Source organism: Trichechus manatus, unplaced genomic scaffold, assembly GCF_000243295.1.
Source record: "Trichechus manatus latirostris isolate Lorelei unplaced genomic scaffold, TriManLat1.0 scaffold00022, whole genome shotgun sequence".
Lineage (NCBI taxonomy): Eukaryota > Metazoa > Chordata > Mammalia > Sirenia > Trichechidae > Trichechus > Trichechus manatus.
In genome coordinates, this window is record NW_004443958.1 from 19,677,746 (window position 1) to 19,692,847 (window position 15,102).

Below are 15,102 nucleotides of genomic sequence, written 5' to 3' on the forward strand. Positions count from 1 at the left end.
TTTTATGCCCTTACTCTCTACTGACCGCATGGCTCTGAGTAATTTGTTTACCTGCTCAGAGCCTCAAATTCCTCTTGTTTAGAGTGAAACTGATCTTGCCTTCCTCTTATCCCATTGGATAACACACCAGGTAGAACACCTGGCACTTAACAGATGCCCCAAAATATGGTGGTTTCCTTCCCCACCCCAGAGTTTTTTGATGATCAAATGAGATAATGTGCACAGACCACTGACAATGGGGCTCAACCCCCAGTGTAGCTGTTGGTAGGCAGGAGTTCATTCTGCATGTCTAGAGTTGACGTGGGGATTCGAGGACTGAGTCCTGGTTTTGAGTGTGGCTTCTCGTGTCAGGGGAGCGGGGTTCCAATCCCAGTTCTGCCTCTATCAGCATGTGCACCTCTAAGTGGGTCATCTCCTCTGAGCCTCAGTTTCTTCTTCTGTAAATAAGAGTTCTAGCAGTATCCATGTGCTAGGGCAATTGTGAGAATTCGAGGAAGTAACTACGTAAATGCAGTGGCACAGAGTAAGGGCTCAAAACTTGGTAGTTGTTATTAAGGGAGAGTAGTTATTAGGATCCTAGCACAGAGCCTGGTTCTTAGCAAGCATTCACTAAAATTCGTCCCATTCCATCTCTCTTCCTGTGTTGCCTGTCACATTGCAGGTCCCAGTCAGAGATCTGAAACTAGGCTCAGTACTCACACTTGTCCAGACTCCCCTGGGCAGTGGGTGTCCCTCTGCACCTTCAGAAATTCTCTAGTAGAAGCTTCATGTGCTGCAGGAGAAGGCACTTTAGACTGCAGCGCCCAGTCAGGCCTTGTGGCTTCTCCACGTGCCTGTTTACTCAACTGTGCTGCTCAGCACCCCCAAGAACGGCCTCTCTGCTTCCAAACACAGCCAGGAATTTCCTGTCTGCTTTAGGTTACTGCAGTTATTCTGAGTGTTTGAGACAAACTCAGGGAAGCCAATAAGAGCAGCCATTTCTCTCTCTCTTCTGTTCACTGTCCAGATAAAGGTGCAGGGAGTTGACTTTTTCTTTCTTTTTCAGATTTGGTAGCAGAGCTTTTCTCCCCTGTGGACCTTAACCAGATCATTGTCAGTGGAAACCGAAGCCTGCCCAGCCAGCAGCACTGGCTTTTCAAACACCTCTTTTCACCCCAGCAAGCAAACCTGTGGTGCCTCTCTCGTAAGTATCCATATACCACATCATTCTTCTTCTAGGCCCTGTGGTCAGGCATTACAGTCCTAACTTAACAACTATTGAGAAACAGATAGGATTGAACTCAATGGCATAACTCAAGGATCACTATAGTATTAGCACCATGGGTGATACAGAAGAAATATAGGACATAACCCTGAACTTCAAGAAGCTTAAAATGTAGTTGATCTTACTCTGCTCCCAGACCTATCTGTCGTCCATCCATCCATCCACCCATCATCCATCCATCCAACCATCCATCCATCCATTCATCCATGCATCCATGCACCCATCCACCCACTCATCCCACTTTGCATCTATCCATGCATCCATCCATCCACTCATCATCCATCTACTCATCATCCGTCTATGCATCCATGCATCCATGCATCCATCCATCATCTACCCACCCACCCATCCATCCATTTACCTATCCATCCATCCATCCATCCACCCATCATCCATCCATCCATGCATCCATTCGTCCATGCATCCATCCACCCACCCATCCATCATCCATGCATCCATACGTCCATCCGTCTGTCCGTCCATCCATCCGTCCATCCATCCATCCATCCATCTTTTTCTCAGCAGGCAGTTATTGAACATTTGCTATGTTCTAGGCCTAGTGTTTGATTTTGGATGTGAAAAAACAAAAACAAAAATGAATCAACTATGATGCCAGCCCTCAGGGAGCTTTCGCACACCAGTACCAAAGACTGACATGGGAATGGGGGCAGGGAAGATTATTCACAATGTTCACAATCCTGTGGCCTCTGGTCTGTAGATCCCAAAGGCCTCTGAGATGGTCATGGGTAGATTCAATGGAATTCTACCCACCCTTCTCCTATATTGCTGAGTTTGAGGTTCTCCCCTCAAACATCTTAGGCTCTGCCTTTAGTCAGGGCCATATGGATTCACTTTTCCATGTATGCCCCTCTCCCCAACTAGCAGAGCCCCAGTTTTCTTGCACCTTCCAGACTGGACAGACTCAACTGCCCTGGAAGAATCTTGACTGGGCATTTCTTCAAGAGGATCCTGTAGAGGTAACTATCTTCTGTAGGTCTCCTAAGGATTGAAATCCAAATGCTCTCTTGCCTGTAGGCTGTGTCCAGGAAGCTTCTTTCTGTCAACTGGCAGAGATTATAGACAGCACACCCTTGTACTTCACCTGCACCCTCTACCCAGAGGCCCAGGTGTGTGATGATGTCATGGAGACCAGTCCCAAGGGCTGTAGAGTGATCCTGCCGCACAGGCCAAAGATGCTGTTCCAGAAGAAAGGTGAGCACTTGGTTGCAATTGCACAAACTGTGCTTCCAATGGGCTGCTGGCTCTGCTGCTTCAGAAATACACAGATTAATTTCTTCTTCTTTTTAAAATAAACTTTTGCACGCTCCTTGTAAAGATGTGAAGCAATTCAGAAATGCATCGAGTTGATGACAGACAATCATTCTGCTCTGTAATCCCACTCCTCAGAGCGAGCCACTTTAATCAGTTAGAATTGCATTTGGCACAGTATATTACCAAAAATCCAAACTGTGGTAGCTTCAACAAGATAGCAGTTGGGTTGATTTTTCTCTCCGAGGACACTAATGATACTATTACCCTGCATAGTGGTCTCCATTTCCTCCCAGGTGCTGTCCCCTCATTTACCGTCCTCTCTCCCTTTTTGTCGGTAGCCTTTCTCAGATGTCCAGTGACCTTTGGTTTTCCACTCAGATATAAGACAGGGGCCAAAAAGGTGATTGGGAAGCTCTGAATATATGAAGGGACTTGTTGACTTTAGATTTTTCTGTAGGATAATCCTGTTGGGCCAATCCCTCATGTCAGTGTTTTTAGGCCCTTCCCCCAGAGAAATCTCTTGCCATATCTGGCCTGGGGGCTATAAGCCTGATTACTAGTGGTTTGGGCACCAAATAAGGTTTGAAAGCTGGGGAAATCTCAATATTCAATATGTAGACCAACTTGAAATAACCTCCTGGTTTCAATATGGTACCTGTGTCATTAATTCTACCTGGTGCACCCCCGTCCAGAGACCCTTTTGTCCTCAAGAGAATAAATCTTCCATGCCCTTCTGTGGTGGGAAGGGGGCAGTTGTCAGGTGTGGAAAACAAAGGAGAGCATCTTAAAGAGATTTTCAGCCCATCCTTCCATTCTTAGCCCATCTACACCTCCAGTGCTGCAGATACTTAAATCCTTTGGGATTCCACAAGTTATGTTGGGCTCCATCTTGGTTCTTCCTACAGGAAGTTTGAGGACTCAACTTTCTTGGGTGTCTTAAGTCATTTTAACTCAAACTCATGGTTTCAAAATTTTGTTGTTGTATCTCTTGTCCTGTTCTCTCTATCCTTGTGGGTTTATGGCTTTAAAATCATCCCTTTACTATTATTTGATTGAAGTTTGGGTAGGGGGCAGAGGGTGAATACATAATTGTAGTCAGCCATTTTTACCTGGAAGCTTTCAATCTAGTTATTACTCCTTTGTCCTCATATTTTCATGGATACAAAAAAATCTGTCTCTAAGTAAAATAATTTTTTCTTCGTCTTTGTAGTTATACTGAAAGATAAAGTGAAGAACTTTTACACTCGTCTGCCGTTCCAAAAACTGACAGGGATTTCCATCAGAAGCAAAGTGCCCATGTCTGAAAAGTCCATTTCTAATGGGTAAGCTGCCCTGCAGATGGCACATGGTTTGGGTTCAGGGGTTACTAAGATAAGAAGTAGAATGGCAAGAACAAGGCTCAGACCCCACTCCAAAAAGGGCTGAGAGGTTGAGCAAGCTTTCAGGAGCCACGAATGAGTGATCAGAATGGGACCCAGGGTCAGGGGAGGGAGAGCTTAGAACTGAGCCCAGGAGCATTGGTTCAGGACCTCTTAAGACCCTCCTGCCAGGCTTGGTCCTAGAAGCTGCGAGTGGGTTCAGTAGTCACATGGAGTTGATAAGCAAGGTAGGTCCCGAACATCTTGATCTGCTGACCAGAAAAAATAATGTGTTTCTGGAACGTGATTAGCCTGTGTGGCTGAGCGAGTGAGGGAGGAAGCCAAGGGGAAACAAATTTCAGCTCTGTAAATTCAGCAGACATCTGCTGGGCTGTGCTGTATGTAAGCCATGGACTCGCCTGTCCTGGAGGCACCTTCTCTACTGTTTCTTCGTTTTCCCAGAGTCCACACTGAGACTTCCTCCTGATCCAGAAGGATGGCAGGAACATGTTCAGGATCCTGGGTGGGCTTGGCTTGGAGCCTGGTGCACAATGGGCACAGACTATGTGCTTGACGAATAAGCGAGGGAAGGAAGGATGGCATATGAGATTCCTGAGAGGAGAGTAGGATTTTGTTTTCAGAAAGAACCTCAAAGCGATGAAATCCATCCATTCAAATTGAGCAAAGCACCCCTAAATTAGGTAGTCATAAAGAAAGGCCCTGAAAGTAACAATGTCTCCAATTCAGCCAACCCAGTAGGGTCCCAGACCAGCAGCCAGAACCGTCAGCCTTCTGTCTCCTCTTGCTCCAGGTTCTTTGAGTGTGAGCGGCGGTGTGACGCGGACCCGTGCTGCACTGGTTTTGGATTTCTCAACGTTTCCCAGTCAAAAGGTAACAATGATACCAACCTCCCTCTCCCTGTGTGCAGCACTTTACAGTCTAGAAGACACATACACACTGATGATGTTATATAACCTTTTCACAGATGGGGAGGTAGGGGCATGGAGAGGGTGGATGGCTAATAAATGTGATCACTGGGACGTGGCTCCTGGTCCACCACTCTGTCAGCTTTATGGTTCTGCTTGGTCAAAACAGCCTTCCTTCCACTCCTCACTTAGCTGTCTTCTGTTCATCTTGTAAGACTCAAGTCAGGTAGCTTGGTGTTGGATCCATTCATATGATCTATATTTCAAATTTGGTTCAGTCTCGTATAAGGAGCCATGGTGATGCAATGGTTAAGCACTTGGCTAGCATCTGAAAGGTCAGTGGTTTGAACCCACCAGCCACTCTGTGGGATAAAGATGTGGCAGTCTTCTTCTGTAAAGATTACAGCCTTGGAAACTATGGGACATCTGTCTGCTGTGTCCTCTAGGGTTGCTATGAGTCGGAATCAACTCAACGGCGATGAGTGGGTCAGTCCTGTACTAGTGTTGTGGTCCTGAGGAAGTCGCTTCATCTCTCAGAGCCTCAGTTTCCTCATCTGTAAATAGGGATACTAATGCTACCCTCCCCATAGGGGCGTGTGAGGACCAGGTGGTGTGATGCGAGCAAAGACCTTGCAAAACCCAGCGTCCATCCCTGGAGCATCCTTCACTGCCTCCATCTCTGTGCTCTTCGTCCAGAAACTCCCTAGATCCAAGTGCCAGGCTTTTCATCTGTCTATTCCCAGTGACAAAAATCACTCCTGGAACATAGTGGGTGCACCCCAAGTGCCTGCTGCAGAATGTGTTTGCAGTTTCTTCATTCAACTAGAAGCTCTGGTCATGACCATTCACCTAGTCATGTTACTTTTTACTCCAGGAGGAGAGGTGACATGCCTGACCCTAAGCAGCTTGGGACTTCAGACATGCAGTGAGGAGAATGGAGGAGCCTGGCGCATTTTGGACTGCAATTCTCCTGACACTGAAGTCCGCACCTATCCCTTTGGATGGTACCAGAAACCTGGTAAGTAATCTGCCCCTAACAGCGATGTAGACACCTTTAGTTGGCTGTTTCCCAGCCATGCAGTAGGGTGATGTCCTTGGGCTGGGAAGTAAGTTAGTCAGGACTCACTGGGTGCAAGCAACAGAAAGAGATTCTATTTAACTTAATCAGAAAAGGGATTTACTGGAAGTCTGCTTATAGGCTGAAAGGAAAGCTGACCAACTAGGTCTCAGACAAGGTGGAATTGGGCCAGCCCTTTGAGTATATTTAGCAAGAAAAAAAGGACAACATCTTCAGTGGGCCATTATTGTCATCTGTCTGATGCAAAAAGTTTTTTCATTGTATTCAAGCTTCAAATTCAAGGAGAGAATTTGTGCTAATTTGGACCCTGAACTCAACCACTACCAGAGGGGGGATGAGGCAGTTTGATTAACAGTCCTAACAAGACTGTGTACACTGGGAAGGGGAGGTTCCTCAGCAATGATTAAGGTGCTGTTGCTGTACAGGTGAAATGTGCACTCCGTCAGGTTCCCTTGGTTTTCTTGCCTTGTCAATCACTCAGGACGATGAGCACGTGGAAATATCAGGAGAGGAAATGGGGACAGCCAGTGCGATTTGACAATGTACATGGAGTTGGAGTTTCAGGACCAAGGTAGTGTTGGCCCAATGTGGGCCCTTAGCAGGTGTGTTGATTATATCCTAACATGTTCCAGGAGCTTGAATTGACATGGATAAGTTAATGAATGAATGGCCTGCATTGTGCAGTGGAGAATCTACTAGACTCAAGTGAGGAGACATTAGCGTCTTCTCAACTCTACCATCTACTACGTGTTTGTCTTTGGGAGCGTCATCCCACTGCCTTGGGCCTCAGTTTATCCATTGGTAAAATAAGTGAATGAATTCACTCAGGTCCTGTCTCCTCTTAGATTCTGGGTGTGTGTGGACATGGGTTGACTCGGGGAATTATGGATGACTGCCTGGAGACTAGCCACCCTACCCTATGTTCCAGAAGCAAATTCACAAAGATGTCCAAGACACAAAACGATTGAAAGCCCTGTCTTAGTAGATGTAAAATGGGGACGATGGGCTGAGGTTCAGTATCTCCAACCGTTCTCACTTGTGACTTCTCCTGGCCTTCACTTAGAGTCATGGACTGCCTGATTCTGAAGGACTCTTACAGATCCATGACTTTGACCTTCATGTTCTTCACATAACCCAGCCCAACACGCTGCTCAGAGAGGGCAAGGCGAGGAGAACTGACATTTGTCATGTGCCTACTGTGTGTTTGACTCATACTAGGGCTTCTATATTGGTTACATCAGTTTATACTCATATCACTCCTATGGAGTAGCCTTAACTACTCCCATTTTAAGATGAGCAGAGTGAGGCACAGAAAGTTGGAGTTGCTTCTACAAAACCACACAGCTCGTAAGAAGCGGAGTCAGATTGCAAGCCCCAATCTGGTGACCCCCAAACTGGCCCTCTTCCCCTCTTATGATGCTGCCTCCTGATCTTCTGTATCCCATAAGTGACTGATATTGAAATGTTCAGACACCTTGTCCGACTGGTTTTCCCCCAACTCAGCTGATTAGCAAATAATACATTGTTAAAAGATTAATTAATAAACTACCAAACCAAACCAGTTGGTGGCTGAGCCTCTTGTTCCAAAGCCATATCCAACAGCCTGAGAGGCCCAGGGCTTCTGGGCAGAATATGGTCCTTGACCCTTGTTCATGGTCCCAAGAGTCCCCTATTCATTCCTTGGCTTCCTGGCAGATTTATTTTTGGAGGTGATTATTACTGGGCTGGATGGAATTTTCTCTACTGATATTCACCTTGAGCATCCTGTGCCTCCATCTGATCTGAATTCGTTCTATTGGCTTTTTATTTTAACATCTTGAATTATTTTAAGAAAAGAATCCAACCGCCCCCCCCCGAAAAAAACAAACAAACAAACAAAAAACCCGTTGCTGTCGAGTGAGTCTATTCCGACTCATATCAACCTTATAGGACTGAGTAGGACTGCCCCATATGGTCTCCAAAGCTGTAGTCTTTACAGAAGCAGACTACCATATCTTCCTCTCGTGGAGTGGCTGGTGGGTTCGAACTACCAACCTTTTGGTTAGCAGCTGACCATTTAACCACTGTGCCACCAGGGCTCCTCAAGGAAAGAATCAGGGTTGTATAATTAAATAACCTCAGTGGGTTTCTATTTAGGGAAGACAGTTCTATCGATAGCAGTCTCCCCCCTTTAACTCACAAAGACAGGGGAGACCCAATGTCGGCTATGAGCATTTAGGGGCCTCTGAACGGATCTCTCACCCTCAGGGCCTCCTTCCCCATCTGTCCTCCCATACCTCCTCCCACCTCCTCACCCCACCAAAGGCTGAAAAATGCCATTTTCCATCTTCATGTTGCTCAGGGAAGAGTTGGGTAAAAGGAAACTTAAGAAATAAGTCATTTGTTCAGAAATGTAATGGGAATCAGATCAGAGTATTTACAACCTCTTGGCAGGGTTTGGTAAGGAAAAGAAACCACGATACTCATCCTCCCAACTCATTCCATCTGTTCTGCTTCTTTTCGTCTGACAGCACTGAGCACTAACTTTTTCCAACATTAAGTCTGTGGGGACAGATTGGGGACCCAGGCTTTTGACCAGGAACTATAGGACAGGAATTAAAAACTCACAGAGGTGTCCTCGTTCAATAAACATTGCCTGAGCATCAGCGGAGCCTGGGCCTCTTGTGATACAGACCTAGCCTCTATTCACTGGGATCCTACTGCGTGTCTGTCCTGATACTAGGCATTTCACAAGCATGATGTCATTTAATCATCACAGTCTTCATCAGGTGAGGAAAGAGAGGCTCAGAGAGGTGAAGTAATTTGCCCAGGGTCACACAGCTTGTAAACAACAGAGTTAGAACTTGAGCCCAGTTCTTTCTGACTCTAAATCACTGTTTTATGGCTGAGAGTGAATGAGGCATGGCCCTGGTCCTCAAGGCACTCACAGCCTAAGGAGGAGTTATCCACGCACACAAAAATAAACCATTCTCCTGCTGGTCTCTCACATCACAAGGCTAGCTTTGAAGCTGTATTGAGTGTCTACTCTGGGCCATATACTGTGCTGGACAATGGGAAGAGTGAGGTGAAAAAGATACAGTCCTTTTCCTTAGCAGCTCCCAGTCTACTGGGGAAAAGACGAGCATATACAATTAACTATAGCATAATAAAGAGCCCTGGTGGTATGACGATTAAATGCTCAACTGGTAAGTGAAAGGTCAGTAGTTCGAATCCACCAGCCACTCCATGGGAGAAAAGACCTGGAGATCTGCTTCCGTAAATATCACAACCTAGGAAACCCTATGGGGCAATTCTACTCTGCCCTATAGAGCAGCTGAGTTGGAATCAACACACGACAACAACATAGCATAATAGGCTATATAAATGAAGCCTTATACATAAAGTCTATGGGAACATGGGAGCAAGAAATTAATTCTGCTTGGAAGCCATGTTGAAAGGCTCCTGTAGGCCCCCCTTTGTGCCTTAGGTCCCACCTCCTGCATACTCCTGGCTCATTGCCATGGAATGACCCCACAGGGCAGTCTTTCCCTCTGTGTGCTGCCTGCTTTCAGTGTCTGGGTGTGTGGGGAGTAAAAGAAAAAAGGTTAAAATGGCATCAGTCTCTGTTCTTAAATCCATGACCCCTGGGTCGAAAACAACCTGGGAAGCACATGGCTATGGCCATCCCAGTGCTAAACCAGTTGCCATGGAGTTGACTTTGACTCCTGGTGACCCATTGTGTCTCAGAGCAGAACTGTGCTCCATAGGGTTTTTATTGGCCCATTTCCAGAAGTAGATCTTCAGGCTTTTCTGAGTTGTCTCTGGGTGGACTTGAACCTCCAACCTTTTGGTTAGCAGCTGAGTGCACTAAACATTTATACCACCCAGCAACTCCGATCCCAGTGTTAGTGGCTCTTTACTTCCCATTTCAGGAGGGCACCAGGGAAAGGTTGAGTGTGCGATAGTCACAAGGACATGGTGTAACACATGCTACCCACCAGCATAGAATCAGGGTCTCCCGGGTCCCTTGCCCTGAAGTCATCAGAAGTGGGTGGTGGGGTGAGCCTTAAGACTCTATGATCATCCCCTCCTAATACCTCAGCAAGGAATTTTACATAGGGGGACTGGTTTAATAAATTAGACTCTTCTCCTGGTTGGATCAGCTTGAGCACTACAAAATCATCTTTTGATTCATGATATATTGTGAGCCAAAACATATTCACGAGCCAGATTCTGAACATTCATATGGTCTTGGATACTATTTTCTCTAGCAGACAAAATCACACCCGTATCCTATAGAAAAATTCCAACACACAAGACAATGTTGTCATTACTTTTTTCCATCTTTATATTAGACAGTCACACACCCAACAGTAGGACATAGCTTCTATAGGGTTAGGAAAAGCTGCGTGAAGCAGAAGCCGTTAGATCTGAGCCTTCAAGGATGGGTAGGATTCTAATTATCCCCTCTCAGTAAGCGCTGGCGTATAAGACTTAACTTTTTACAGAGGACTTTTTACCAAAAATTTCAGTAATAGATTTTGCCCTTGATGGCTTGGTGTAGTGACACCTGTATGGAGTGATTACAATGGACTCGCGATTAGACTCCAGGCTGAGAATCCTGTACAAGAGGTGTAACACTTTATCCCGTTTTGGAGGAGCTACTGCTGAAGAAAGGGAAAGAAACTGCTGTGTCCTCAGCTCCTGCTCTGGGTCAAGCTCTGTGGAAGCTCAAGGGGGTGGAAGTCCCCGCCCACAGTCTGTGTAGGAAGGCAGACAGGGAAGAAAATGAACATTTTTTTTTAAACAATTTATTTTATTTTTGTTGTTGTTGTTGAAAATATATGCAGCAGAACATTCATCAATTTAACAATTTCTAGATGTACAATTCAGTGACACTGATTACATTCTTCAAGTTGTACAACCATTCTCATCCTCCTTTTCCAAGTCGTACCTTTCCTGTTAACATGAACTCACCACCCCCTAAGATTCCCATCTAACCTTTCGAGTCGCTGTTGTCAGTTTGATCCCATGTAGATAGTTCTTTAAAAAAAACACAGTGCTCAAGACAGGCAGTCTTTACTAACTAAGCTAATCTTATTGTTTGGTTTAAAGAAGACTTCAGGGAATATTTTTGGTCTAAAGTTTACCGGTTATCTCAGGGCAATAATTTCGGGAGTTCATCCAGCCTCAATGGCTACAGAAAGTCTGGATTCTATGAGAATTCAAAATTCTGGAAAGTGAACATTTCTTAAGTGTTTCAATGTGTCAGAAGCAACTCTGGAGTGTTTTCCCTGCATTAACCACTCAGTCCCCATGAGGGTTTGTGCTACTCCTGTTCCCATCTCACGGAGTTCCTTCCTCTCTCTGCAAACGGAGTTATACCATGATGAGCTGGTGTTACTCTCGTGGGATCTACAGCGTGCTTTGAGAGTATGTGACGGGAATAATTACAGTAGTTCTGTTCCACAAAAGATTATTCAAAAGCGACTTTGGAGACAAGCTGGATGTAGATAAAAGGGCATAAGAGAAAAGAAGCCGTGGGTTCCAGAGACGAGGTAGACAAAGTTCCTGCCCTGCAGGCCTCCTGGACACAGAGGGGAGAGCCCTGCAGGAGGCAATTGCAGCATACCCTTGGGACCTGGGCTAAGAAAGAACAAAAGATGAGGCGACCCCCTGGAGGAGAAAGGCACACCTAGAGTGAGGCAGGACCAGGAGGAAACTCCAAAGAGCCTGTGGCAATGGGCCTTTGACTTAGCTGTCCAGGAGTGAACAGAAAGTTCACATTTCTCACCTCAGAGCTGTAGAGGCTGAGGCTAAGCAATTGGGAATGCAAACGAGGGTGTGTGTAGCCCTTTCCTGGCAGTAGGGCCCAGAGAAGAAATGTTCTTAGAGCCCAGAGGGCTAGGATGGCAGTGGGGGTGGCGGTGGGGGGGGGGTGGAGATGGGGTGTGAGTGGCCGCTCTATGGTCAAACAGGGGCCCAGAGCCCAGGCAGCTGGAAGCAGCTGGCCACTGGGCATTGCACTCTCTGTTCTTTGACGGGAACCAGTGCTGCCCGTTCTGCCCACAGTTGTGTGCTGCCTGCAAGTGGGGTAGGTCTTTGGTTTGTAAACCAAATCAAATGTGACTTCTAGAAGAAACTGATAGATGCCTCACAGTTCCTCTTTTCTCTGTAAATGTACTCGGACCCTGGAGCAATGCTAGATACGGAATGAACCTGGAAAGAAAATGACACGCTCTTCCAGTTATGAGCTTGCCTGTCTCAACCCACATAGAAGCTACCACATGTAGGTAGCAGCTGAGTCTACAGTCCGCTCTTTATCGTCAGTGGACAACCTCTACCATTTCCTTAGCATGGGAGTTTGCTCCAGGCCCTGGGCTGCATTTTGCATGCAAAATCTCATTTAACCCCCTTGAGATAGGGCCTCTTGTTAGCAACCTTCCATGCCTGCTGCTAAATACTCAACAACTGGTGTGGGTTGGGGAAATGACTGACTTGTACTGTTTGCATTTTCCATGGTGTACCTTCTCCCCCCGTGACCCATTTCAAACTACCAACTTGATCTTACTGAAAGCAGAAGTAGGGAGAAATGGGCACCATTGGCTCTTGGGAGCCATGCAAGCTGGCTCCCACATACCATTGTGTAGATCTCAGAAAGGTTAGCATTCATTCATTCAACACGTATGCACTAGCTGAGCAGCTTGTCCAAGATCACACAGTGGGTAAGTGGTAGAGCTGGGAGTCAATGTGAAATCTGATTGCAGAGTCATGTTCTTCATCATTTTTGTTGTTGCTGTTCTTTCTGTCATATGAGTGGCTATGCGTCAGAATCTACTCGAAGGCAATGGGTTTGGCTTTTGTTTTTGTTTCTAGCAAAGGGGGATAGTTAAAGGCAAAAGCACTGGGAGCCAAGGAACCCCATTCACACCCTGGCTCTACCACCTGCCGGCTGTGTGACTTTAGGCAAGGTCCTCAACCTCCCTATGCCTCAGTGTCCTCCTCTATCAAGCTGGAATAATCATCATGTCTCTCTAATAACGGTCTGCTGTAGGGATTAAATGACCTTGAGTAAGAGAGATCACTAGTAAAGCCTGCTGGGCATTTGTGAGGCATCGCTCATCTGCATGTCCGCCGTCCATCATTACATGCCTCTGCAAAACATCCCTCCGGTTTTACTTTCATCATACTGTACCTGGATTGATGCCTTCACAACTCAATGATGTCAAGGGGGAGAAAGAGCTAAAAGGTTGCCTTTCTCTTCTTTTCAGATTCTCAGAATGATGTTCCTAGTTTTTGTCCTTCGGTTATTCTGCCTCCCCTCACAGAGAAAGGTAAGTTCATTATCTTTTCAATCTCTCTTATGAAAGTACCACGTCATCTTCTTCCTCCTCCTCCTAACATTTGTCCAATATGTTACAACTTGCCCCTCACTCTCACTTCCATTAACGCAAGCTCTTATAGCCCTTATTAGTCATGACACTCATGCATAGGTGTGACTATGTATTACTATACTCATGCAAATACCAGCACTATCCCCATTGTGCAGAAGAGGAAACCAACTCACAGAAATTAAATGACTTTGTCAGATAATGGAGTAATTAGAAGCAGAGTGGGACTGAAGCTCTGCTCTCCCAATTTTCATACTAAGGCTTGTTTCACCATATCAGGTAATGCCTGCTGTTGTTGTTGGGTGCAGTTGAGTCGAATTTGACTTATAGAGACTCCATATGACAGGATAGAACGGCCCCATACGGTTTCCTAGGCTGTAATCTTTACAGAGCAGATTGCCAGGTCTGTAGTCCCATGGAGCTGCTACTGGGTCAAACCACTAACCTCATGGTCAGCAGCCGAGTGCTTAACTATTGTGCTACCAGGACTCCTTGCAAGTAATGTCCACACCTGCACAATGCTGGAGCAATGCTAAGACTAGTGTATTTGTGGCAAAAAGTGAAAGAAGTCAGCTCTTAGTGCAAGAGATTTGTGGCTTGCAGTCATCTGGGCATATCAGGTGACCTGGTGGCATCTGGGTGAAGTGCTGGCCCCGCACCCAGGAGCAGGAGCAGAGGTTGCAAGTAGCACTGGCCCTCACTGTGAAGTGCTCTGTCTGGCCACAGGAAGGGCGGGGAGTGTACGTGCAGTGGGGACTGGGCGTTCTGGATGGGTGATGTGGAAGTGGCGGCGACGCGTGGGCCCTGATGTGGCATCCCCTCTTCTGCCTTCTGTTTGTCAGGAAATGAGAGGCTCAGCCTGGGTTCCAAACATCACTCAGCCAAGAGCAACGCCACACTAATTCCTGTCCTGTGACATGATGTCTGAGTGGCTCTAGACATTTGTCATTATGACCCTGGCGGAAGAGACAGAATATAGCTCAAGTAGGAGGAAATTATTTATAGTCAAGGCTGGGCTAAAAGTGTAAATGCCCTCAACGAAAGCTGTCCATTTTCTTCCCTCAATTAAAATATCTGACTTTGAAGATTATAGATGAATATATATATTTTTTTCTGAGCGTTCTACACAGAATGTCTATGCTAAGCACTTTCTGTGTATATAGGGTCTGGTTTTAGCTTCCTAAACTGATGATGTGAGATTATTGCTGTTATTGTTGTCGTTAGGTGCCGTCAAGTTGGTTCCGACTCATAGCGACCGTATGTACAACAGAACGAAACACTGCCCTATTATTGCAGCCACGGTGTCAGTCCATCTCCTTGAAGCTCTTCCTCTTTTTTGCAGCCCCTCTACTTTACCAAGCCTGATGTCCTTCTCCAAGGACTGGTCCCTCCTGATAACACGTCCAAAGTATGTGAGACGAAGTCTCGCCATCCTTCTAATCAGCATTCTGACTGTACTTCTTCCAAGACAGATTTGTTCATTCTCTTGGCAGTCCATGGTAGAGTCAATACTCTTCGCCAACACCATAATTCAAAAGCATCAATTCTTCCTCGGTCTTCCTTACTCATTGCCCAGCTTTCACGGGCATATGAGGCGGTTGAAAACACCATGGCTTGAGTCAGGCGCACCTTAGTCCTCAAAGTGACATGTTTGCTTTTCAATACTTTAAAGAAGTCTTTTGGAGCAGATTTGCCCGATGAAATATGTCATTTGATTTCTTGACTGCTGCTTCCATGGGTGTTGATTGTGGACTCAAGTAAAATGAAATCCTTGACGACTGCAATCTTTTTCTCCTTTAATCATGATGTTGCTTATTGGTCCAGTTGTGAGGAT

The 15,102-nt window shown here is 46.0% G+C and overlaps 1 protein-coding gene across 1 annotated transcript in view; it reads left to right on the forward strand.

Annotated features, from left to right (window-relative positions):
• Positions 1 to 15,102, forward strand: part of TG (thyroglobulin) — a 238,068-nt gene that overhangs the window by 74,430 nt on the left and 148,536 nt on the right. Inside the window, exons 30-35 of the mRNA XM_004373014.2 lie at positions 1,046 to 1,183; positions 2,300 to 2,476; positions 3,747 to 3,858; positions 4,706 to 4,785; positions 5,695 to 5,838; positions 13,149 to 13,211. Coding sequence (XP_004373071.1) covers positions 1,046 to 1,183; positions 2,300 to 2,476; positions 3,747 to 3,858; positions 4,706 to 4,785; positions 5,695 to 5,838; positions 13,149 to 13,211 — 714 coding nt within the window. The remainder of the gene's footprint in view (positions 1 to 1,045; positions 1,184 to 2,299; positions 2,477 to 3,746; positions 3,859 to 4,705; positions 4,786 to 5,694; positions 5,839 to 13,148; positions 13,212 to 15,102) is intronic.